General features: G+C 39.6%; 1 protein-coding gene across 3 annotated transcripts in view; it reads right to left on the bottom strand.

Annotated features, from left to right (window-relative positions):
* Positions 1-26932, bottom strand: part of LOC139709962 (uncharacterized) — a 143648-nt gene that overhangs the window by 57870 nt on the left and 58846 nt on the right. For 2 of the 3 annotated variants that reach the window (XM_071621909.1, XM_071621911.1), the window contains exons 5-7: positions 19836-20004; positions 4874-4894; positions 84-1177 (exon numbers count right to left, since the gene is read on the bottom strand). In XM_071621909.1, coding sequence (XP_071478010.1) covers positions 84-1177; positions 4874-4894; positions 19836-20004 — 1284 coding nt within the window. The remainder of the gene's footprint in view (positions 1-83; positions 1178-4873; positions 4895-19835; positions 20005-26932) is intronic. The other variant, XM_071621910.1, reaches the window with a different exon arrangement.

Below are 26932 nucleotides of genomic sequence, written 5' to 3'. Positions count from 1 at the left end.
ATGCCAAATGAGATACAAGGTCTTGTCATCCAAGGGAAGATAAACTTATTTCCAAGCCAAGATTAATTTACTGTGCTGCTCACTGATCTGCTGCTTGATGTTTGTACGTCACTCTGCAATTTCTTTGTGACATCAGACATTTCACCGCAGTCTTGATGGGAAAAATGCTCACAGGCAGAATCAACCGTCTGATCCAGAACTCCCATCCTATTTTCATTCATCATAAACTGTGGGCATGGATTTTGTGTGATCGGAGGTAGTGCAGGGCTAATTTTGTTATCAGTGTGAGACGAGCTTTGATTAGCACCTGGAGCTTTTCTCTTTTGCATCATTAGCAGTCCCTCACTCTTCTGCTGCTGCTGAGATGCAGTCCGGCCATCAACCACTCCCTTATTTTGTGGGGGGGACTTGGGGGCAACAAAGATATTGTCTTTGCTCTCACTTGACATCTCACTTGCTCTGTTCCCAATATCCATTCTGGAGTTCATAACAAAAAAATTTGCTTTTACACGATTCTTCTTATTAGAGTGGCTTGTGCTGGTGTCAGTACAGTCAGACTTTCTCTCTTGGTGGGCTGGAATACCTCCTGATGGTTTCTTTAACCATACAGGTGGCTTTTCCTGTGAAAATGCAGGTTTAGTAGTTTTTCTCTCTTCAGAGTAAGCACTGTTTTGTGGACTTGCTGTCTTGGTGTCTGGAGATGCAGTATATGCATTTGATATTTTGATTGATCCCTTTCTCATCCTTTTCATGTTCTTGAAGTCATTATCCCTGTCTATGGGGTCAATAACCTCTATCTCACTTCCTGATGATGAGTCTGACTTCAAGACAGCAGCTCGCCCTGCCCTCAGTATCCTGGCTGCTTTGCTCTCTGCACACCTCCTTCTTAGCTGCATTCCACCTCGTCCTTTCCTCTCCTCATTGCAGTTGGCCAAATCAATGGTGATCTCCATGTCAAGGATAGAAACCTCCTCATCCTCTGGAATCACTCTGCTTCTGCAGTCATTTCCCATGTCATCTTCTGGAACCACAAAGCTGTCTACCAGGTAGGATGTGTCCTGATGAGGGACCTGAGAGAAGATGTCCTGGTCATCATCATAGTGGACCATCTTAAAGCGACTCCTACAGCCAACCCCCATGGGACTCCGCACAGACTTCATGTATACTGCATGCATGTCTACACAGAGAAATGGAATGATTAGGAAATTTACTATGTTTAAACACAAGTTGCAAAGTGTGATTTAGCTCCCATTAATTGAGATTTTGATGTCTAGAAATATCTATAAGTGTATATCATGGGTCACTAAACGACAGGGCTAAAGATTATACCATTATGGAAGTGTATATATTAAAGGTCCTGTTTACCTTTGGGAGCAGTGATTTAAAAAATTTTCAAGATATCACATTTGATGCATATGTGTAGGTCTGTTGTATCACAAAACATCCTACCATATAAAATTTTTGCAATAGAGCCTAAAATAAAAGGAGATATCGGTATTTTTCTCAATAAACCATAACTGTAGACAGTTTAGTCTGGAAACATTTTTATTATAACTATTCGTTCACATTTTGTGTATTTAACAATACTTATCAATCATACAGATCCAAATTTTTACAGTGGCTGTTTCTATCCCTAACTCATATTTTAGAACTATTTTAAAGCACTAAACCTGGGTTTTTGTTTCATCTGCAAATGGTAAATTATACCTTTAAAGGGGAACCCTGTTGAACCCACAAATGTAGAAATTCCAACAAATGTAGAAACGCCCAGTAATGTAAAGATACATCGCCCACAAACGTAGAAATTGGACGGTGCCCACAAATGTAGAAATGCCCATTATTGTAGAAATGATTCCAAAATGTCGCCAACAAATGTACAAACGGCAAATTGGTTGAAAGACATACTTATCAAGCAGGGTTGCGCTTCTGGTAAAATAATGTGTACAAGTGCACATGCATGAGTGCTCAGGTGGGGGTGGGGAGATGTGTGCGCGTATGCATGTGTGTAACGTGTTGCGGTGTGCTGCGTGACTGCATAATACCAGGATTTTTTAGAGGGGGGTGTTTAAGATTAGATCTATTCTTCATTTTAACTGAAAAAAATAATTGATTGACAGGAGAAGCGGGAACGCTTTGGAAGTGTGGTGGAGGGAGGGGGTGGGAAGCGGGAAGAAGCTCTATGGAGTTTTGCCAATGAGCCTGAAAAATGGTAATAATAATGATAATAATAATGACAATAACAATTATGATAATAATATGAATTCAATCAATTCATCGTTTATTGTCCATATGGGTATTTGTTCTCTTTACATGTAACTCAATGGAAATTACATATTCAGAAGATACAGAGACATGTAGACATAAAAATAAAACCTGTAAATATATGAAAGTGACATTAACAGGAAACAAGGAAAAGGAAATGTCAGATTTAATTATTTCATATCTATCTTAACTATTTCTGTCATTCTGTTTAGTATTACTATCATTATCATTATTATTATCATCATCATTATTTTTATTATAATTATTATCATTATCAATCATTATCATTATTACTATTGTATTGCATTGTGTTCATAGTGATCTCATCTGAAATTTCATTGTTAACTTTACTTCTCTTTTTTCACGGTATAGAAGTGTGATTTCGTCACCAAAATTCACTATAAGCCCATAAGATAATTCCATCACCTAGGCTATCAGCCGAACAACGGCGTAGCCAGGATTTGATCTTAGGGGGGCGCTTAGTCTGCGAGGGAGCTAAGCGACCGAGCAGACTAATTTGCCTATAATATAACTTTTTGTATTAATTCTTACTCTGAATATCATGAACGCGACTGAGCCCGAGCAAGCGGAGCGAGCAAGGGGGGAGGGGAGGGTGTGGGAGGGGGGTGTACCCCCTCCCATATGGTGAGAACTTTTTTTTGACTGATTTTATAGGAAAAAAATTCCAAATTTCACCAAAAGTGTGCACCAGATCGCTGAATTTCAGGTCTGAAAACGCCAAATTTTCCAAACACCCTCCCCAACTAGGCCGCTCCGCTCCCTTGCACAGATATTTAAACTCCAAGTCCCTCCCCTACCCCCCCATCACTAAAACGGAACGATGCCCCTGGGATGATTGCTTTACTGACTTAAATCAAGAAAAGTGAAGAATACAATTAATAGCTACTGGAAAATATCTACTACGTTAATACATACAAAAACAAATGGATATCCATATTAGCATTTTATTGAATTTATTTGGGCATCATTCAGGGCTGCGCTACGTTTTTGAAAGGGGGAGGGGGTGTCTAAATCGCCTGTCAGTCAAGAAGAAAGAACATCAATAGAAAAGAGAAACAACAACAAAAAAGTCTTCATACTTTTAATGTCTGATTTTCCGCCGAAAGTCGGCTGACAAGCAAAAAACAAATAAACAAACAAACAAATAAAAACAAGAACAAAAAGTCTTCATATTTTTGCTGCCACTTCCCTCCCACTTTGCATGGAAAAGAGTGGGACATTTGATCCCTGTAAAGTGTGTGTGTGTGGGGGGAGGGGGCAAGTTCCCCCCCCCCCCCGGGCTGCACCGGTTCGGTTATGGGCTTGTAATTGTGGTGATGGTGGCTATCGCCGATCATCCCCCCCACTCCTCAGTACGGATTTACACCGTTGATTTCCATCCGTATCAAAAGGGGATAGGCTAGGCCTTTTTTCAAGAATCTGGAACAATTATGTGTTTGGTTGACTGCACCCTCCAGGCCTCACTCCCTTCTTATTATAGTCTTTTTATAGGCCTATAGTTTGTACACATTCACATGTCACTTGTCAGTTAACATAGCCAACGCTATTGGGCGCCCCCCCCCCCCCCCCCCCAGCCAAGGCGGTACAAAATCGGCTAGATGTCCGATCTTCTTTGTTTTCAATTTTCCTAGACCTAGATATCTAGTGAATTTTAGGCGCAATAAAGTCATCCAACCACAACTTGTAGACTCACACTCAGTTATCTTTCAGTTTTAACTTTCAGTCATTGAAAAAATTCATATCTACTATTACTAAAGATTACCAAGTCCATGTGCTATTACTAATTACATTGAGTAGCAAGTAACTTGCTACTCCCAGAGCTTCCAGAGCTTGCTGCTTCCAGTAGGCTACTATACTGACTGTACTTGGTAGTTGATACTACTAACTTAGCATGCAATGTGCCTATAATAGGCTGCAGCGCAGCATGCATTGTACACACATAATATTATGCATCATACACAATTTACGGTACCGTGTACGGTATAATACCGGTAAACGGTGAACATAATTATGCGCAATGTATCTTCGCGATTCGGCCAGAAAGCAAAGCAGGGATCGGGAATGTCTACTGTTTGCGCGTCAGCTTCGCGAGCGGTGCAGTAACGTAGTATCAACACGTACTGTACACGAGTTCTTTAGTGCGTATAATATTATGTAACTCCATAATGTATCATCATCCACACAAACATTAACATAAAACAAGGAAGAGAGAGAGAGAGAGAGAAAATGACACAAAAGAAAGGAAAGGCAGAATTCAAAACGGAAATAAAAGCGGTAAAGACAGCTTTTGTTTCATTTTGTCAACATCTAAACATTACTGAAGAGGGGTGTTGAACAGCTCAAACACCTCCCTTTTGCCCAAGGGAGATGTTTGAACACCTCAAACACCCCCATTTTGGCAAAGGGGGGTGTTTGAACACCCAAAACACCCCCCCTCGGTACGCACTTGCTAGGTATTGTGCATGCTTGCAGCGAGGATGTGTACCTGTGTGTGCGCGTGTATGCATGACTAACAGGTGGATTTCTGATCATCACCCCAAAATAGGGAAATAGAAAAAAAAAAAACTCAAAAAAAAAATTAGGAACTCACCGTTGACACGTACTATAAAAGCTGAAATAAACCACAGAGTTTGGTCTAGCGTTATATAATTTCTACATCACAACAAAAGTTTAATAACAGTAATAAATGTTGTTCGGATTCATGTTCCAGCAGCGGATTCAGGTGGGGCTCACTGGACGCGCCCCCCTTTAATTTTTGTTGAAATAAAAGAAATAAAAAGAAAAAATGGGAGAAGCATGCACCCTCTTTAATTTGCGAAAGCCCCCCCCTTCACAGAATTCCTGGATCTGCCTGTGTTCAGCACCCCCAAAATAAATAGAGAAAAAAAAATCTTCAGCAAAATTTAGAAAAAATTGAACTCTATATGTGACCGGTGACAACGGTTTCAGGCAAAAGTCGGGAATTTTGAAAATCTGTTTTTTAATTGAATCATATTGCCCATTTCCTAAGTTTTGCATTGATATAAAACACTTGTATTTTCCGGCACCGTAAGTGGTCATATAAAGTGAAATATAATGCACTTTTTGATTTGTTAGCCTGACAAAATTGCGAGAAAACGGGCTTTGAAGATTCACCTCTTGCTCGAAGACAATGCCGAGCGGCGATGCGAGGTGAGAATCACCCATCCGTACGATGGTGCCAATCGAGATTAAGCTCCGCCTCTAGCAACCACAGCGGCTTCTGATTGGCTCACTGAGAGAGTCAAATTTCCTGGGCACCTTCCTCGGAACTCAGCGTATGGAGCCGAATCCCCAATGCGTTTCGCTCGGGTTTGTTTACCAGTACGTCTTTCAAGATGGCGGATAAGATGATTACAAGCTTGCTGGTTATGTATACATGCGTGTGTATGTGCACATATTAAACAATGCATCCACACGCTATGCCTGTGTGTACATGTCACAGGGGTGGATGGCGCAATTGTATCCACATCTTTACAAATCACGTTTTCATTGCGGTTGATGTGTCTTGTAAATTTAATCATTTGGGACCCTTTCGAAGGTAGAAAGATTGCAAGGGTCACGCTACCTGTTGTTTTGTTTGTTTTTCAGGACGTGCATGTGCTGCATTGTGTGATAAACAAAAACTAGAAATGTCGCTATGGCGACTGATGCCTCCGCCATAATGCATGATTCTCCCAATAGGTGTATAGTACAATGTCTTTACAATGTGTGATGACAGTTTCACATAACTGGCAAAATATCGAAATGACAGGTTTGTCAGAAATATCTTGAATGTTCACTTTCCATGATCTGAGTTTGCTATAATTGTCTATTAAAGAGTGCAGGTACACATATTTGGGGAATTGAAAATTTTTACTGGACTTCTGGCCGACCTTATTATAAGTTTATGCATTGAGTATAATTTTCAAGGTATGAAGAAAGAGTGTAATTACAGCACAAAATATATCTTTTTTTTTCATTTAAACCTGACCTTTGACCCTTAACCTTTGACCTTTGACCTTCTGGCTGGAAATTTCCAAGAGAATCTCCATTAACTAATACATGTACATACATTGAATTTTAAAACTAATAATGCAATCATTGCATAAACGAGTATATGAGGGAAATAGTAACATTTTGAGGAGTTGACCTTGACCTCTGACCCCCTGACTATTGACCCATGACCCCTAAATTCCCTAGATAATCCCTGCCAGTCAGTACATGCATATGTACCAAGTTCCATGAAGATACATTGAACCATTTGCGAGAAAAGTGATATTGCAACATTTTCACCTAACCTTTGACCTTTTGACCTTTAACCTTGTGACATGAAACTCTCTCTGGAGAGTCTTTACGCAGTAGTACATGTCTATGCTAAGTTTCAAGAAAATAACTGCGGGCATTGCATAGATATGGGGAAATAGCAACATTTTTAGCATTTCACCTTGACCTTTTGACCTTTGACCTCATGCCAATGTCACTAAAATCTACTCAACTAATTGTCCCATCATACATCATCCTTGGACCAAATTTGGTGAAAGCTGCTTCATCCAGTTTTGAGTTATCAAGTAAACAGATAAATTTTAGGATTTGACCTTGATCTTTGACCTTTGACCTCTGTCCGATTTCACTGAAAAACTAATCAAGTAATTGTCCCATCACACATCATCCTCCAACAAAGTTTGGTGAAATTTGCTCTATCCAGTCTTGAGTTATCGCGTAAACTGATGCAATTTCATGATTTGACCTTGACCTTTGACCTTTGACCTTTAGCCGATTTCACCCAAAATCTAATTAAATCATTGCCCCATCATACTTCATACTTGGACCAAGTTTGGTAAAATTCCAGTAGATATTACTCAAGTTATCGTGTAAACGAAAGCGGACGGATGTACGTACGGACGGACGTACGTACGGACGGACGTACGGACGTACGGACGGACGGACAACCCGAAAACATAATGCCTCCGGCACCACTTCGTGGCGGAGGCATAAAAAGAACCCCAGACAAACAGGACTATACTTAGTTTGGTGCAATTTTGACGTTAAGTATTTGAATATTGGTCATTTATGACCGCTCCTTTCCTCTCTTCTGCTGTCTATTGAGTCAGCCTGCTGTCATATTTACTACAAGCACAATTGAAAAGTGAGTTTCCGATTGCACGTTGCACGATTTGTGCGGCGATTTGCGACTCTGATAGTTCAAACCATGTTCCCTATCGTATCTGTTTTCATGTTGGAAGTTGCAGCATGCCTATAGTGTTGCTGTTCACTTTTTGTTTCACTTCCGTTGTCGAACATTGCGCGGAAGAAAAGCTCGGATAGAAAGCCAAACAAAGAGCATACACTACAGAGCGAGCGTAGGGCGTACTGGTATCTATTGTAGCTACAACATCTCTGAAAGTCGAACTATGTAAATGTGTGCGACGCACTAGCCAATCGCACACGAGATGCCGCGGTAGCAACACTTGGCATATTGGCGCGGCGTTCAAAAGAAGATCGAAACTTGACAAGTGCGATCCAACATAGGGTGTTTAAAATTCCATTTTCGATGGGAAAATCTTAGTCTTATACTATGAATTTAGTGTAGATGTAGAAAACATAATAAAGATTCTATTTCCGCAAAAACCCAAATTCGACAAAAATAATGGTCAAAATCTTTGTACCCCACCTCGGAGGGAATTTGCTCTTGCGACTTTTGCTTGAAACCGTTGTCACGGGTCACATATAAGCACCCACTAATGTAGAAATATGTTACTACATTTGCGGTTGAAATTTTCTACATTTGTAGGCAACGTTTTCTACATTTGTGGGCGTTTCTACATATGTGGGTTCAACACCCCCCCCCCCAAAAAAAACGGACAGTGTGACCAGTAGAGTGTATTGTATACTGGGCAGCAAACCTAAACACAGTCCCGTAACTAGGGGGGTTCAGGGGGTTCAAACGAACCCCCCCCGCTAGCGAGCAGGGTCTGCAGGGGTGGCACTTGCCCCCCCCATAATTTTTTTTTTTTTGGGGGGGGGGGCAAAAATGAGTTTTTGCCCCCCCTCCCCCCATGCCCCCTGTAACAAATAATTAATCAATTATCCAAATACCAATATGAACAATAAAGGCACTTTTCTTGTCTAAAAGGTGTCAATTTCATAACCGAAAGTGCAAAATTTTCGCCCCAAACGGGGCGAAAATCATAATGCATTATTAATATACACTATAATATCTATACACTAATATTTACTTATGAGTAAATTTAGTGTATAGACTAGACTTGGAATTTGTCAAGACTGACAAATTAGGTGATCCGATCTATTTGGAAATCAATGATTTCTAGAGTCCTGATCCCAATAGGCATGACCATACAGGTTTCATCGGTGTTGAGGGGACATTGGCCATGTGATGTTTGGTTTTTCATTTAGAAAAGGAAGTCAGACCTGTCATCTGTGGTACCGAATTCCGTATACACTAACGAAGATACAAAATGAAGTACATATGACCTTTGACCCCACTTTGCACACCCAAGATGGCGTCTGGGCAAAAAGTGATTATTTTATGAAATGATCCTTGTAACATGGTCTTTACATGTGCAAAATATGGGAAAGATAGGACATGTATTCACCAAGATACAGGATGAAACATCTATGACCTTTGACCCTAATTTACATACCCAAGATGGTGTCCGATCAAGTAGTTGTTATCTTATGAAAATCAATGTACGTGACATGAACTAAACATGTGCAAAATATGGGGCTGATACGGCTTGTCTTTCTTGGGTTATTGCAAAGAAAGTTGCGGAAAGAAAGAAATATCTCAATACATCGAAGATAAGCTTTAACTTCAACCAAGTTTTTAAGACGTGATACCGACGTCGTATGAAGAAACAATTGCACCTTAACAATAGCCCAAAGTCTCAGCTACAACATATTAAAATCTGGGAGAAATTCACCTAAGCATAAGTGAGCTAGTGCTCGATAAAGACAATCATGTCAATTTTCACATCTAGAAAAATTTCCTCCCATAGAGATAACACGTCATAACGAAGATAGAGAAAAAAGTACATATGACCTTTGACCCCACTTTGCACAGACAAGACGGCATCTGAGCAAAAAGTGGAATCTGAGAGAAATTCACCGAAGCATAAGTAAGATAGTGCTCGATAAAGAGAGTCATATCAATTTTCACATCTAGAAAAACTCCCTCCCATAGAGATAACACGTAATAGCGAAGATTGAGAAAGAAGTACATATGACCTTCGACCCCACTTTGCACACCCAAGATGGCATCTGAGCAATTAGTGGTTATTTTGTGAAATGATCCTTGTAACATGGTCTTTACGTGTGCAAAATATGAGAAAGATAGGACATATATTCACCAAGATACAGGACGAAACATTTATGACCTTTGACCCTAATTTACATACCCAAGATGGCGTCTGATCAAGTAGTTATTATTTTGTGAAATAATGTTCGTGACATGAACTAAACATATGCAAAATATGGTGGTGATAGGGTATGTTTTTCTTGAGTTATTGCACAGAAAGTTGCAGAAAGAAATATTTCCATACATCGAAGATAAGCTTTAATTTCAACCAAGTTTTTTCACGTGATCCCGACATCGTATGAAAAAACAAAGGGCACACTTACGATAGCCCTACGTCTCAGCTACAACATATTAAAATCTTAGAGAAATTCACCAAAGCATAAGTGAGCTAGTGCTCGATAAAGATAGTCATGTCAATTTTCATTTCCATAAAAATTGCACTCCCATAGAGATTACACGTAAACTGGTCAAATTTGACAAGGTTACCTTCAATCCATTTTTACGAGGTGATGTCGTCATCTAATCAAAATTGTGTAATCACATTTATGAAAGAGCATTTCATAAGCTACAACATATTGAAGTTTGGGTGAAAATTGGCCAAGGATAAGTGAGATACGCTCGAGTAAACTTGAAATTTGATGACGTCATTTTGAAAATTTACTTTTTTTTTACTTTATTGAGAAATTTGATATCTTTTAATCATTTTGTCAGCATAGGCAGCCCATGAAATGACATGTACAACTCATCAGCTTTCAGAATATGTAAAGAAAATGGGGGGTCATCGTCCATCCTGACGAGTAAAATCCGATTTAAAATTGGCGGTGTTTTGGCATAGTTGCACTGTGTATCCCCATCGATGCACGCGCGGAATTTTGAATTTGACGGGCCCGTATGACGTCATATTGAATCGGATCAACTTGAAACTTGGTAGAAATATTCCTTGACATTTCGGACATCCGATCCATCTGAAAAAATTGAAAATTTCTATTTCATATTAGCTGTGTGTGCGAATATGTGCGCGCGCGTACGCGTCCGTCCAATTTTTTCAATTTTTCAAAAAATGCTCCAAATGGTCTGAAACGTGTGCAAAAAAAATTTAAGCTCGATTTGAGCATACAAATATTTCAACGCGCGCATACGCGCACGTTTTAAGAGAAAATATGAATTTTGAGAATATGAGTAAAATGCGCATAACTTGAAATGTATGTGACGTAAATTTCATTGGAAAATTCCATTCCATTAATGAGATATGAATGAAAATGTGTTTTCATATAATGACGTCATAGTGACGTCACGGTCGACTGATCACTATGATTTTACTTGATCTGTCGTCTTTGGGACATGATACATATATGGTATAAGTTTGACATTGAAAGGCAATGCACTTTCTGAGCTAACCTCTGCACAAATTTTGCCCAGAAATAAAGAAGAATAAAAAGAAGAACAAAGAATCAGTACAGATACAGAAGGTGATCCGAGAGAATACTCGGATCACCTAATTATAGCCTTGCGTGTGCCCCCTGAAACATACCTTTAGTAAACCTTACATTTTCCCTTTAGTAAACCTTACATTTTCCCTTTCTTCTATGCTTTTTAGCAATATAAGAATAATTTTTATTGCTCGAACAATGCGATAATGTTTAAGCTGAAAATTAATGAATACATTTCAGACGAATGGCAAAGTGAAAGTGGCTTGCTCGTTCTGCCTGTACATATACTAGTACAGCAAAATGAACAGTTTTCATAAGTTGTGATGATAGTACTTCGGAGTGATGTTTGTTTTACCCCCCTCCAACACCCTCGACAAGGATCTCATACCGTCACATAATGTATCCCTGTATGTTATAATAGTAGTCCTTCACACTATTTTTTATGTTTGATTCCATTGAAATTTGCTTTTAAATGCTCTATAAACGCAACTTTTGTACTTTGTTTTTACAAAAAGTCCCTACTGTGGGAGAAGGATATCCCCCTCCCACATCGTCGCCGAGGATCTCACACGTTCACATTAATGTACCCTCGTATGTTATAATCATAGTCCGCACTATTTTTTTCACTATGTTTAATTTCCTAGAAATTTGCTTTTAAATGTTCTATAAACGCAACTTTTGTACTCTGTTTTTACAAAAAGTCCCTACCGTGGGAGGGGGTATCCCCCCTCCAACACCCTCCCCCTGCTCGGTCGCTTCGCTTCCTCGCCGAGGATCTTACACCGTCACATAAATGTACCCCCGTATGTTTATAGTCCTTCGCACTAAATTTTTCCATCATGTGTAATTTCCTAGAAATTTGCTTTTAAATGCTCTATAAATGCAACTTTTTGTTCTCTGTTTTTACAAAAAGTCCCTACCTTGGTACCCCCGCTCAGTCGCTTCGCTCCCGCGCCAAGGATTTCACACCATCACATAATGTGCCCCCGTCGAGATTTTGTCCCCCCCCCCAAAAAAAAAAGTGTTCCGGTGTGCTTGTATAAGAACAATTCAGTATAGGCACGAAGACGATCAGAGACTTTTCTTCATGGCTGATACATGTGTCAAACCGAACTATTGAAGGTGAAGAATTGATTGTTTTTATGTTTGAAAATATACCCCTCCCAGAGTGAGACCCTATCCCGCTTGGTTGCTTAACTCGATCCCTCAGAAAGGTCCACTACAATGAATTTCCAATTTTGAAACCCCCCATAAAAATCCTAGTTACGGGCCTGAAACATGACCTTTGACCCCACTGAGTGCAGCATCACCAAAAACAATAGGAGTCTACATTTGACCATCATGCACCTGCACATAGTTTTATTTACATCCATTGCAAAATGCTATCTTTATGGCACTTGCAACAAACCCACTAAAATGTAACCTTGGACGACCCTGTATGAGGCGGAACGCTGGCAGCAGCACTACTTGAAGCAATCCAGGTCCGGTGATACGGTGCAAATAACTCCACAATAAGAGGCAACAGCTTGTGAATTTGTAACGGTCATTGAAGCACTGTGCGAAGTAAAGGACAAAAAATCTTTAATGTTCACCCCCTCATATCTCCCTTACTGTATTTTACCACTAAATTCCTTGAAACTTCACATATACAGACAACCTCGCCTAAGTCGACATAATCGAGACTGAGCAAAACATGTCGACTTATAAATGAAAATTAATTTCCCCTGTACATGCCTATTGTATCTTAGCAAACGATCCTATTTTAATTCATGCATAAATCTCACGCTGATGAACGACAACGCACAACTGCCAAATCTCTAGAGAGATTTTGAGACAGCGGAATATTAAATCTGGGCCCATTTCTACAAACTTTACGTTTTAAACTTAACTTGAAAAATCAAACGCATATTCCCAACATTGCATGCAACTTCGCGTTTTAAATTAGTGCGTTGCTGAAGAGATTTGCATTTGATTTCATATGATTCTGTCGACATGCTTTCACAGTGACGATTGAGTTAAAATATGTGTATGATTTTCCTGTCCGAAGTATTTCTATTGCCATACTCTGGAAAAGAATTGTTCTCACACTCCGATTTGCAACATTACAGCTCTGAATGGCGCGGTCCTGTCTGAAAAAAAAAGGAGAAAAGTTTGTTATTCCGAAAACGACATCTTATTTCGGATTAACTAACCTTCGTAAAAAATAAACCTCATTCCATTGTCGAACTAATTCAACTTTGGACTGACGTTTATTTAAACCTTCGGCATAGGGAAGTGCAACAATTTGTTACCATTTTTTTCATTGAAATTTCATGAAGCTGCATTGCGTTTTGGCAGTTTGAAATGTGAAATGTTGTGATGTCTTTCCCCTACTACTAAGTTCGGTCATGGCAAAAGTTCCGTCTGATATTTCAACTTTGCGTACGGAATCAAATGCAAGTCTTTTCAACAACGTACTTGTGTTGATTTTTAGAGATGCGTTTAAACGCAGTTTCTAGTTTCAAAAAAAAAATGCAAGTCTTTTCTTCAACGCTCTTGCATTTAAATACGGCGTTGTGTGGGATTTGATGGACTTGCAGTTGATTTTTAGAGTTGCATTTAAAGGGGAAGTCCGGACGATTATCAGCCGTTTCGTGTGTAAAGAACAATATTTCATGAACCTATTACCCTTTTCCCGACGAGAAAAGACCATCAGATACATTTACTATGATTTTTTTTAAAAATAATGTAATTCTTCATGTTCGAATCCGTCGCGAGCAGCCCTTCGTACTATCTGTCCTAGGATGCATTGCGCGTGACATATCAGGCGCAGTTTCCTCCGCTGAGAGCACCGCGAGCGAAGCCCAGTTACGCATCGATCTCCCATTGCACTGCTGACTGTGGGCGGTATCTGCATGCCTTCATAGGTGTGCCTTGTCGGCGCTACTGCAGGAGACCGTACACCGATTTAGGAGTGCTGTTGCCAAACGCTGTATTCCTTTATTCAAATAATCTTCGTTATATATCTATATAAAATCTTCAAAGATTAATGTAAAATAGTTGCGATGCTATAACATTTTCGTTTAAATTGAAATATGTATGTATTATAATACTGCCGTACTTATTAGTGTCCACCCCATCACTTACAATGCATTAGCTGTTGTCGGGCTGTTCAGATCAGGCATACATTTACGTCTGCTGCTGCCAAGTGCCATCACAATCCGCGATCGTTTTTTCGACTTCTGAGTGTGAACAATCTGAAATCAGTCTGTCAATGTCAGAATTATTGCCTCTTTTGTTGTCCGAGACTGTTGAAAAGTGTGTCTGACGGTGATAAAATACGACAGTATACATGTAACTTGAACCGCGGAAGAAACGCCAGCGCCAGCTTGGTACCGCCGCCGCGCCGCGCCGGTAACTACGACCAGCAGCCCAATACACACAGCGTAATGGGGCTGCGTGTTGTAGCATTCAGGATCATGATAAGGTAGTATCGTGGATAAATATCAATTTAAAATCGAAATATTTCTTCAATTTGAAGACTTACTAGTAAAGTTGAAGTATTGACAACACCCTAACACTTGACACATCGGCATTTTTTTAATGAAGCAATAGATCATGCCGCGTGCATCCGCTGTGTGGTCAGAGACTGTTGGGCGGTACGCTACTACCGCTTGCTTGGCCCGTATCACCGTTGCTCAAGCAGGGCTCCACCGAGCCAGCTGACGCTCCAAGCAAAAAGCAATGTGAGGATGATACGTCACGCTGTCACGTGATCTTTCTCGCCGGCGTACAGAAATCGAACGGTTACGATTCAAAATTAGTGATGCTAAAAAATCGATTGTGGCGAGTTGGGAGGGTCTTTTTCAATGAAACTTAGTCATTATGGTTCTTTATTTATGTAGATTTTGGTTAATTTTTTTCAAAATCGTCCGGACTTCTCCTTTAAACACAAATGAGTTTTCTAGTTTTGTATGATTATCAAACGAAAGTCTTTTTCAGCAATGCACTTGTGTTTAAATGCAAAGTTGCGTGTGATTTGATAGACCTTCATTTAATTTTTGGAGTTGAGTTTAATCACAAAGTTTCTAGAAACGGGCCCAGGTTTCTCATCCCGCTTCGGAATAATTAACGTTAAAAATGTTGGATTAACGAAAAGGCCTATTTCACGTTCCGATAATTAATATCTGCTAGGACCTAGGTGTACAAAATTTGTGTGTTTTGCGAATAACGAATCTTCAGAATAACTATCGAACCTCTTGCATTTTCAAATAAACAAAATTATATTCGTGCAAGCTGCATGAACAAATGATGAGTATGCAGAGAGGAGGTGTGATATAAGTAGGCCTTTATTTGACAAAATTGTATACATTACTGACTGTCATCACACAAAATATGTTTTTGACTTAGCTTAAAAGGCAAGTGTACATCCCCTGGTACAATGCATGTAATATTAAACGAAACAAAATGTGAGAAAAAAAATTGTTCAAGAACAATATCCCGCTGCACCCTCATTGGACCATGCAGCTTTAGCTCCACATTTGCACCATAAGTTGCATCATGCTGATATATCTGCACCAAACGATACACACAGACACAGACACTCAGAAAGAGAGGAGAGAGAAAGGGGGAGAAAGTGAACTACCAAGGGTACTAGTACTCAAGTGTAAATGAATGCATGCCCTTTATATTTGGTCGTACAAGACAACGGATGCATGGTGCAAACGGTGCCGCGCCAACACTCACTAGCGAATTAGCGAGTAGTAATGCTGCGAATCGGAGCGGGATAACAATTCTTTTACAGAGTATGGTGATAAGAATTTGGGTGAAAAATTATATCAACTTAGGTGAGGGAATTAACACGTATTTCAGCTCAGTTGGCACTGAAAATCATGTTGACTTACGCGAGTTGTCGACTTATAAATGTCGACTAAGATGAGGAAATTTTCAAGGAATAACAAAGGCAAAAATCGGGACTTTTCTACCATGTCGACTTAAGCGAGTTGTTGACTTAAGCGAGGTTTACTGTATGTCTAATATGGATATGTCATCCTCAATATGAATTTGGGGCGAAAATGCTGATGTATCTTTCAAGATGAAAGAAATAAAGTTAATCTTCTGTCTCATGAAGAGAGATAAACACGAAAAATGATTACGACATTTCAGCCGCAAAATCTGCTTGCCGTCGTCTGGCAAAGTAGACCAAGCGCTGCAATGCATGCCTATTTATAGTGCTAGTGAAGGAAACATTGTGCTCTAGGGCACGCCATTGTTCCACTTCGCTGGAGTGTAAGCTGCGCTTTTATTGGATGATGCAATAATGGTCAGCCAATCATTGATGTTCCCGCCAGCGGGGGTAGCTAGTTATTGTTCTTTGTCACATGTTAAGGTTGTGGCGGGAAGAACCAAAAGATGCGGATGTTGTAGCTAGGAAACAATATGCTAACAAAGACAGTGTAAACTAGAGGGGCCGTCAAAGGCGGCAGACCATTGCCTTAGCGGCGCTACAGAGTAGTTGCAATAATGCCTCTACGTGAACAAAGTTCAGCTGCTCGCTTCATCATCTTGCTCTCGATTTTTGGAAGACTCCTCGGCAATTTCATGTACCAAATCATTATTTTTGTAAGACATAAAGACCCAAACTGCATTTACACAAGTAATGTTTCTGTTTGGTTAATTGTTTTTGTTCAAGAACAGCAGAATAAATTGCCAAAGTTTGAACTTAAAGTCACTTCCACCAAAACACTCTACAATGAAAAAAAGTGCGAAGCAGTGATCTTGACATAGGGTAAAACCCCCAGTATTCGGTCATTAGCGCGTTCAAAGTCAATGCATGTACAAGGCTGCTGAAAAATGCGCCGCACACTAGAATTACATTGTACTTGTTGGCAAAAAATTGCATCGGGAACGTCGCGCCGATCGTTGGTGACCGAATACTGGTGCATTCAACCCTTGTACATTGAATCACTGCATTGGCACATACGGAAATTTTGTTTTTCTTTTGTGTTTTTGCCGATATCGTCACACTCTAAGCTTGCGATAAGCAAAAAATCCCGCAAGAAAATGGCATATTCCGTAGTCTGGGAGTTCTGTTTTCGTATGGTAGCGGAAAATGTGCAAAGTAAGAAATGGGAAAATGTTCGGAGTGGTCACCCCATCATACTATACTATGGGGTCAAAACTACAAGGTCACACAGAATTTGCAGGGGTCAACTGATTATCACTCAAATCTAATCGATTCTTTCCTGTCATGATCCACACATTCCCTGAACATTTGGTGCAAATCCGTTCACCTGTTCTCTTGTTATCTTGTACACAAACAAACAAACAAACAAACGGAGCCCTTTAAATAACCCCCTGCCGATTTCATCGGTGTGGGTAACAAACCAACGATGCAGCGATGTGGCAGCACTGAATTCAGCCTGTACGGGGGATGAGTGGGCTGCCTTCCCGTCCCTATCGGTTGTGGATGGGGAGAGTTTGGCGGCGGATGACAGGCATCCATTCATCCAGAATATCAATTTCCCTGTCCCTGTTAATGTTGTCAGGGTCCAAACGGGTCTGAATCGCTTCTTTTACACATCGCGCCTACCAATGTTTGTCAATGGGGGTCTCATATATTATATGATTAGCTTGTGCTAATCATATAATACAATCAGTTGGTCACAGTCTATGTGCCTACTATATTTTACAAAAGTAAAAGCAATGTACGCTCAAATACAGAAGGAAAGTATGTGTGTGTGTGTGTCATGAGCACTGTTGCGTGAAAAATCCAAGCTACAACAGTCAAATGTAGGCAGGTTTGGACAAATGGTTTCCAAGATGCAAAATAGAGGAATATCACATGTATGTGGATGTGGAAGTAAGTCAACGATACAAACTCGGCTACTGAATATTCAGCAAGAGATCTTTGCCACAAACAATATCAAACATGACACAAAGTGTCTAATGGGTCATCTTGACTTTCTAATAGGCTGTTTGATATGAATGTTGGCCATCTTGGTTATAAAAGTGTGACCACCTGATTGTATTATGTAATAAGCACACAAGGATACATGGCCATCTTAGTTAAGCAAATTAGGGTCATGTGTCAGCTTGTGCTAATCATATAATACAATCAGTTGGTCACAGTCTATGTGCCTACAATATTTTACAAAAGTAAAAGCAATGTACGCTCAAATACAGAAGGAAAGTATGTGTGTGTGTGTGTCATGAGCACTGTTGCGTGAAAAATCCAAGCTACAACAGTCAATCACAAATGCTTAATATTCTTTTCACTCATTTGTTGGAACATGAATGGGTTGCTATGTGAGGCTGTATTTAAGCAACCACACTGACCTTAGGGCAAAATATCTTGGGCTTTTCTGTAAGTGGGAACATGTGGTGCAACTTTAAAGAAAATTGGAGGGGGTTGGGTGACAAGCATTGGATGATTTGACATGGATTGACCCCAATGTGAGATGTTAGAAAGAATGTAATGAGATGGCCCCAGTCAATGAGGAATCAATCATTTTGAATAATACACAGTTAAAATCTTTATTTAGAATAATCAATTCCTTAATTCTTTCTTTTACAGACACAGTTCACGGTATCAACATGTGTGGATGGGATGTATTTATAAATTGAATTAGTTTTTGTGATTTTCAGTACTGCTGATGATGATATCAAAGCAGGAAAGCATGTTAAAAATATTTTTGTGACACTTGACAGAAATACACTGTAGGTGCATGAATCAATTAATGAGTGACGAACGTCCATTTGTAGTAGGTCAATGATGGTAAAAGTAACCATGTTACCAAATTCACCATTTACACCTACAAAAATAATAACAATAAGATCTTGAAATTAGAGTGAGTTGATGTCACATAAACGCTAACCCTGTGTAAATACATGCACTTCACGGTGCTAGCAACTGTTACTGCTTGTCCTCCGAGGGAGGGCGCCCTTCAGTTACTGAGGCTGCGTGATGTCACATGCAGAAGGTCTGTTCCCAGTTTTAAACTATATATATGTATGTATATTTATTCTTATTTTTTTATTTTAGATGGGGGTTATGGGGTTCTTGTATGAAAGGAAACCAAAACCCCAAGAGAAATGTGGATTGAGTGAAAGCAGCAACATTAGTAGAACACATCAGTGAAAGCTTGAGGAAAATCAGACAATTGATGCAAAAGTTATGAATTTTTACAGTTTTGGTGTTGGAACCGCTGGATGAAGAGACTACTAGAGTTTATGACGTCATGTGTGGACAACAATCCAAAGAAAATATGAAGAAAATCAAACATAATTTCACTTTTCTAGCATAATGAAAGAGCACTTGACTAACCTCTTTCAGAAAGCAGGGGGAATAATTACTACCCTTAACATATGTCAGTATCAAGTTGATGGAACATGTAATTTTCATGAAAAATGAATTTTGTGGAATTCCTTCATATTTTCTGTATGTTTTCAAGAAGATGAATGTGCAAAAAGTTTACACATGGCACCTGACACATGACGGAGGCTGGAGGCTGGACGATGAGTGGTGAATGCAATTAGCTAACTTCAGCCTTCTGCTCAGGCGAGCTAAAACAATTTGTTCACACACAAGCTTTTCTCCCTTCTTTGAAATTATTTTTTAGGCAAAATCACAGTTTGTGGGCTAATGAGAATTGTGAGGTCTGCTTCTTTGTCTATAATTTCTAAAAACAGGTGTTTGTTTTTCTTAGTATGCATGAACACATAGAAATAGGAACTGATATCTTTCAATATAAGTTGAGGATTACACTAGAGTGGATAGCTATGTCACGCAAATGTTAAAATGCCAATTGAAAAAGAAAAACGTCTACCTTGTGAACACGTTTGTTGACTAAGTTGAGAGGCATTGTCAATAAAACCATCCAGGGAATCATCTAGATGGTTTCCTTCATCCTCATCAGATGAACAGTCTGCATCATCAGACACCTCAGCCTCATCATCCAAAAACCCTGCCACCCTCTTGCAGGGCCTGCTATTCTTCTGCAAGGAGAAATCAAACAAGACAGGAAATTCACCACTGAGATGAGTTTTAATAGGTGATACGCAGGGGAGAAGGGGGTGGGGTTCAGATATTGGTTGCATGTGATTGCCACCCTTGATGAGGGGATTGATACAAATCAAAGCAGTATATCAAGAAGTGTATGCTATTATTAGGATAAAAATAATCACACCCTGATAACTGATACCTGGACTCAATTTAATGACCAAGGTAGCAATCTATGGACTCGAAGTTATATTGAGATATGTTTTTGTGGTCAGTTTCTATATGCATACAAAATGTAGGCAGGTTTGGACGAATGGTTTCCAAGATGCAAAATAGAGGAATATCACATGTATGTGGATGTGGAAGTAAGTCAACGATACAAACTCGGCTACTGAATATTCAGCAAGAGATCTTTGCCACAAACAATATCAAACATGACACAAAGTGTCTAATGGGTCATCTTGACTTTCTAATAGGCTGTTTGATATGAATGTTGGCCATCTTGGTTATAAAAGTGTGACCACCTGATTGTATTATGTAATAAGCACACAAGGATACATGGCCATCTTAGTTAAGCAAATTAGGGTCATGTGTCAGCTTGTGCTAATCATATAATACAATCAGTTGGTCACAGTCTATGTGCCTACAATATTTTACAAAAGTAAAAGCAATGTACGCTCAAATACAGAAGTATGTGTGTGTGTGTGGAGGGGGGGGGGTGTGTTTACTTGACAAGGTGATTTTAATGTGAACTAAATAAATTTTTAGCAAAATTACCACAAAAAGAAGAAAAAGAGCAGATATGTCCTGCTAGGCTCGAACTCTAGACCACACCTCTCCATGAATGAAACTTAAGAAACATCAGCTAAGGTTTGATGTCAAAGAAAATAACATAACTTCTTCCTGATTCAAATCCACTTTCATATTAAGACTGTCACCCTGATAAGGGCATCTGATGAAGAATTAAATGCAAGATCACAAAGCTTGTTGTCATATCCAGGCATTGCATAGATATGAGGGAAATAGTGAATTTTAACCCATCGAGGACGGACTGATTTTGCTACAACACGCATTTCCCAGTAGACCCCTGCCCGAGTATACTCGGGACTCGTCCTCAACGAGTTAAGGAGTTGACCGTGACATTCTGACCCTTGACCTTTGACCCCGGGACCAAAAAATTCCCAAGAGAATCATTGTCAGGCAGTACTTGCACATGTTCCAGGGTGGTCCACAACTTGAAATTTTAGCATGTTGCAGGGGGAAAAAGTGATCTTGCGTGTGGAAGTATGTGCGCAAAGCGCACATCACGAGCGCGAAGTCCCTTGCGGCCGGGGTCCAGGGCCCGCTTAAGGGCACTGGAAGCTCTGGGGTTCTAGATGCTCTCTGGTGCTATCTTAGCCTTACTTTGAACACTTTGATCACCATGATCACTCTGCAATGCCAGGATAAAAATCATTAATATTTGAAAAATTATGTTAATTGTTTGATTATGACATAAGATTTTAAATTGTTCTTGAACTGTTAATATATCTTCCTACTCCATACTCATGCGACCTTTTGAATATATTTTAAATAGATATACTCCTCAATGGGGATGCTATGATAAATGACAAGGACATCTTGAACTTGTACTACAGTACAGCACACTGACTGTTTCTAATATTATTTACTTTCAGTTTCACATTGAAATGCCAAGATAACTGTGTACTCACAAAGTAGATGAGATGAGAGTAGAAAAGTGAGAACTGCACTTTTGCAGCCTACTGGTAAACAGACGTTTAGTTAACTTGAATGACATTTAACAAAAACCCAGATCTGGGTAATTCTATCCACAATAAGCCTTTCATCAATATTTCACTTAATTTTCTTTCTTGAAAGGTGTACATTGTGTCAGAGAGAAATTAAATTTCCTAAGTACAGAGCTGCCAACCTTTGGAAGCACAAATTAGTACTCAGCAGCTCCAAAATTCGTATTTCTCCACCAGAATTCGTATTTTTTCAATCTCCCCCCTTTTTTTTTTGCTATTTTGAATTAAACTCGTCGACTTATGAGGCCTACAGGCTCTAAACATAACGTTATGACACATGCCGAAGCATCGAGCTGGTCATCAGCACGATAAAGATGCCAAACTACGCAATGTTCAGCGTTGATTGATTGCTTTCTCGCAATGAATGTGTACAAGTGCAAGTACAACTGTTTGTACCTCCAAAAACTTGCTGGGCTGATTATGGAAGCTTCCACTATCTAGCAGGGGACAGGGAATGCTTTCATCTTCTCAAGAGAGCTTCTGTGTGAGCGGATGCAAAACTCTGTTCTGTGTTTCCAATTATTGTTTACTATTTAAACATAATCATGCGTTGTTTTCAGGCTTTTTGATTTTATTGGATTTTAAATATCAGTATTTTCCGAAGTATTCCAATTCCTTTTCCCCTGACTGGAATCGGAAATTCTGCTATAACGATGATCGCAAAATGCCGCGCTGTGTGTGGAAGCGCCGATGCAAACACGTGGCTTCACTTTCAAGTTTGTAGGAATGCGCAATATGCTCGATCCTGCCTGCAAGAGGTTACTGCAAGTTCGATGGATCGAATGCGCCATAGCTGAGCTGAGCTGAATGGCTTGTTTACGGTAAACATGCAGTTTACGTTCGATACGAAGAAATCATTACGCCTTTCACGAGGGAAAAACACACAAAACAAACAAACAAACAAAATACACCCAAGAACGAATGTTGATAGCCAAAACTTTGAAAAGTAATAAGCAGTTTTGATGAGCGTGAACTGGAATTAATTGTCATTACACGTTGTATTTTACTGTCTAACCAGGTGATGACTGCATCTCATTGGACCTACTCATAGTGAATTTGTCTGGGCATACGAGACCTTTAATTCATGTATTTCTGTGATTGCATTTTTAATTGACTGAATAATCAATCCTTTTTTTATTGTTCAGGGGACATTAGATATTCGATCAAGTACACTATAATCGACTGTTCGATGTTTCCTACTATGCGCCAAAAGAAAGGCTATAGAAATAGAATCATGATATCTTTGCAATGATTCCTTTAATTCAACTAATGAGCTGGTTCTTCGATCGATATTTCCAGGATATTTACTCGCTGTTTATTCCAGTGTGCGCATTCTTTCGTCTGGCACACACCTGGGTGTGGCACCTGCTTTTGTGGAAATTTCCACAAGTGAGAGGGGTGGGGTGTAAAGTTTCTTCGAGTCGAAGAGACTGCATACACGATCTCTTCGCTTTTATTTATTGTCATTCTTGCTTTCCCCTTATTCTTTGCTGATATTGAACATTTAGATTTAACTTTACGAAGGTTGCTATAGCACGTGGTTCTTTTTGTTGTGAGGTGTATGTAATTTCTTTTTTTTAATCATTCTTGAGAGGGGAAAGAAGAGTAGGGGGGAAAGAAGAGTATTAAAGAGGGAAAGGGAAATAAACAAACGTCACGTACGCTCAGCATTCACAGGAAGCCGTCTTTTTACACCAGTCACCAGCATAGTTATCATCATCACCATCAGACATCACTCAAGATCATTTTAGCCTTTTCCTATCAACATTAAGAAACACGCATAATCCCTCGAGATAAATACCTAGGAAAATAAATAACAAATACAAAGTATCAACACCTCCCAACAACACAAACATTTTTATTTAGAAAATACAACAAACAGCACATCGAAGCGGCTGCAGGGATCAAACTCCGAGCTCCGTCGCTTCGATTCGAAAAAGTATTGCAGCGAAGCGGAGAAATCGCCGTTACAAAAATAACAGTGCGAGACACGGAATTACGTTTAAATACTTCAAAGTATAAAGGGAACGGACAAAGTGATATAAAATGGAAGAAATCGTACCAAACGAGGTGTGAGAAACGACAGAAATAAGTTTAGTAGTAAGCTTAGGCCCTAGCAAAATTTTGCAGCACCGAAAGCTACGCGAAAATAAATACACATTGGAAACTCGGTATTGCGACGAGATCCTTGGGATATATTCAACTTCGGCGCTCGAGTAAAATCTAACTTACTAAAGGTTCAAATGGAACGCGTGGCTTTTTAGAGAAAAATAACCCGCTGAATCTACCAAAAAAAAAAAAGATTAAACAATTTGCATTTGCTTACTCCATCGTTCATTTTTGTTTTTTTAAACGAAAGATGGAGGTAATTTTCTCTCTGCGGCAATGCTTTGAACGCATCTAATTTTGCGTAATTGCTATTGCCGATGGCAAGCTTCCTAAAGAATTGATATGAATCCTTTCAAATATACGAAACAAAGTCTAAGAAAAAATCCTGGATATCCTGACGTTGAATTCCAGTGGTATCATAAATCCTTCTCACTACCAAAATTTAATCATCTGTTCCTTGCGCCATTTTACCAACCAACTGTTCCTGAAATTTCATCCTAATCTGTTCCCAACTTTTGACTTATTTTGCGAATAGAGAGACAGACAGGCAGACAAACGAACAAACAAACCAAAGCAGCAAAAAAAAAAATAAAATAAAAAATACAACCTTTGGCGGAGGGGGGCATGCATTTCATATCGTTTGTTTTTGCGTAACCCGACAACAAGCGTGACAACAAGCGAGCACGTGTCAGCCTTCCTCAGCCTCCCTCGGCCTCCGACCCTCTCTTTCCGTCCTCTCTCTCCCTCTCACATGCATACAGGCGGCTGTCTGTGCCGCTGCACCGGCTAGGTGTTACTTCACACAAATTGCTGTGTGTGTGGATCCCGAATCAGAGCGCAATCCCATGGCATGTACATGTGAGCAGGGAGGTGAGGGAAACGTGAGTGAGCAAGTGTGTGATGTGGTGTTGTGCGAGTACTGTAGTTTGTTGTTGAGCCGCGTTGTGTCGTGATCGGTGCGGTGACTGTGGATAAACTTTTGGCGCTTGTAAACTGCTGCTCCTTTCAACAAGGAGCACCCTATAAGTCATTTGCGAGTTAGTTACTTTTAGCATGTCGCAGTTTTTTTGGCATGGCACTTAGAATGTCGCAAGTTTTTGAAAAATTTTAGCATGTCGCAGCGACATGCTAAAACCCCTTGTGGACCTCACTGTGTTCTATGTTCCGTAAGGATACCTTGGACCATTTCCAAGATATGGAGAGAAAGTGAAATTTTAGCACTTTCACATGACCTTTGAACTTTGCCCTTTGATCTCACATCCCAAAACTTTCTCTGAAGAATCTTTCTAGGGTAACACATGTTTACACTAGCTTTCAAGAAAATACCTTCAGGCATAGCATAGATATGGGGGAATAGTGAAATTTTGAGCATTTGACCTTGACCTTTGACCTTGAGCATGTACACCCAAAAGTTGATAGGCACAACTTCGTCCACTCACGCATATACATACCATGGCTCATTGGGATACCTCAACAATTTTTTTAGTTATGCTGTCCACAAATTCATTACAGACGGACGGAAGGATGGACGGACAACCCGAAAACATAATGCCTCCGGTGACACTTTGTAGCGGAGGCATAAAAACGACACTGCCTCATAAGGCAATCATATAAACTGCAACATACTCAAATTTGGAAGAATGCTGAGCCAAAGTGACCAAGTAACATGCAAATTAAATGTCAGAGAAATTACATAAAGAAATTAATTTTCATTTCATTTCAGATGACTGAAAAGACAATACATGAAATGTTATTTAATACACTTTAAGAATATGCAGCTGCGCATTACCTCGATATTGGTCAAGGATGACGAGAAATGAACAGATATTGCTACTGCAGAGATGCCAACCCCAAAGGATGGTTTTCAAAAACATTTGCCAAATGTTTCAGTAACAGTACATGGCAAAGTAGTATTGTTGTCACACAAAAACACCTACTTTTCTGATTTCAAGCCTACAATTTTATTTGAATTGATAAAATTTGATGATGTCAATAAGCACTGAATTGATGAGTGTTTTAGAAGTAGCCATGACAAAAGAAATCATGGGCACACATACTTGAGTAGGATTAGATCCTACTCCCCCGACTCCATGCATACATGATGAAGGGCAAATGATCAATCAGTTGCAATAAAAACAACTTAACACAAAAATGTCAACAATTTGAATAATTGTGCAGTACCTGCTGCATGCTATAAGGATTAGAACCAGCACTAGCTGTTGGGGGAAGCTCAGTGGTCTAGTTGATAAGATGCCTGTCCAGAAATAAGGTGGACATAGGATCGCATCCTGCTCGAGTACGTATGCCCATGATTTCTGTTGTCATGGCTACTACCAAAACACTGATCAATTCAATGCTTACTAACATTGATGTAGGGCAAATTGTCAATCAGTTGCAATATCATTTCATTTTAGTTTGACCAACTTCCAGATTCTGCAGGAAATTACATATTTCTCTAATCATGCACTCCTCTCCTCATTGATGAGTCACCACAATGAGCCTTAATAGCAGGTCTGCCAACATTCCCAAATCCAAATCAGGGAGATATCTGTGTGTTACATGCATTTCAATGGGCGAAAATAATTCCCAAATCAGGGAGATTTTAATATTCTCTTATTCAAACATGAACAGATTTTGACATTTTCAGGGAGACTCCAGCAGAATCTGGGACACTTGGCAGCATTGTAATAGGCTTCTGAAGTCTTTTGTGATAACTGAAGAATAATCCTTGACTTGTCTGTACTGAAATCAGTACTTAAAGGACAAGTTCACCTTCATAAACATAAGGATTGAGAGAATGCAACAATATTAGTAGAACACATCAGTGAAAGTTTGAGGAAAATTGGACAATCGATGCAAAAGTTATGAATTTTTAAAATTTTTGTGTTGGAACCGCTGGATGAGGAGACTACTACAGCTTGTGAGTCATATGCGTACAACAGTATAAAGAAAATGTAAAAGAAAATTCAACATATTTTCACTTTTTCGCATAATAGAAGAGCACTTG

Source organism: Diadema antillarum, unplaced genomic scaffold, assembly GCF_040938485.1.
Source record: "Diadema antillarum isolate AM-2024a unplaced genomic scaffold, OU_Dant_1.0 seq00001483_RagTag, whole genome shotgun sequence".
Taxonomy (NCBI): domain Eukaryota; kingdom Metazoa; phylum Echinodermata; class Echinoidea; order Diadematoida; family Diadematidae; genus Diadema; species Diadema antillarum.
The sequence above is the reverse complement of the archived record's forward strand: the minus strand, read 5'-3'. Positions and strand labels throughout refer to the sequence as shown.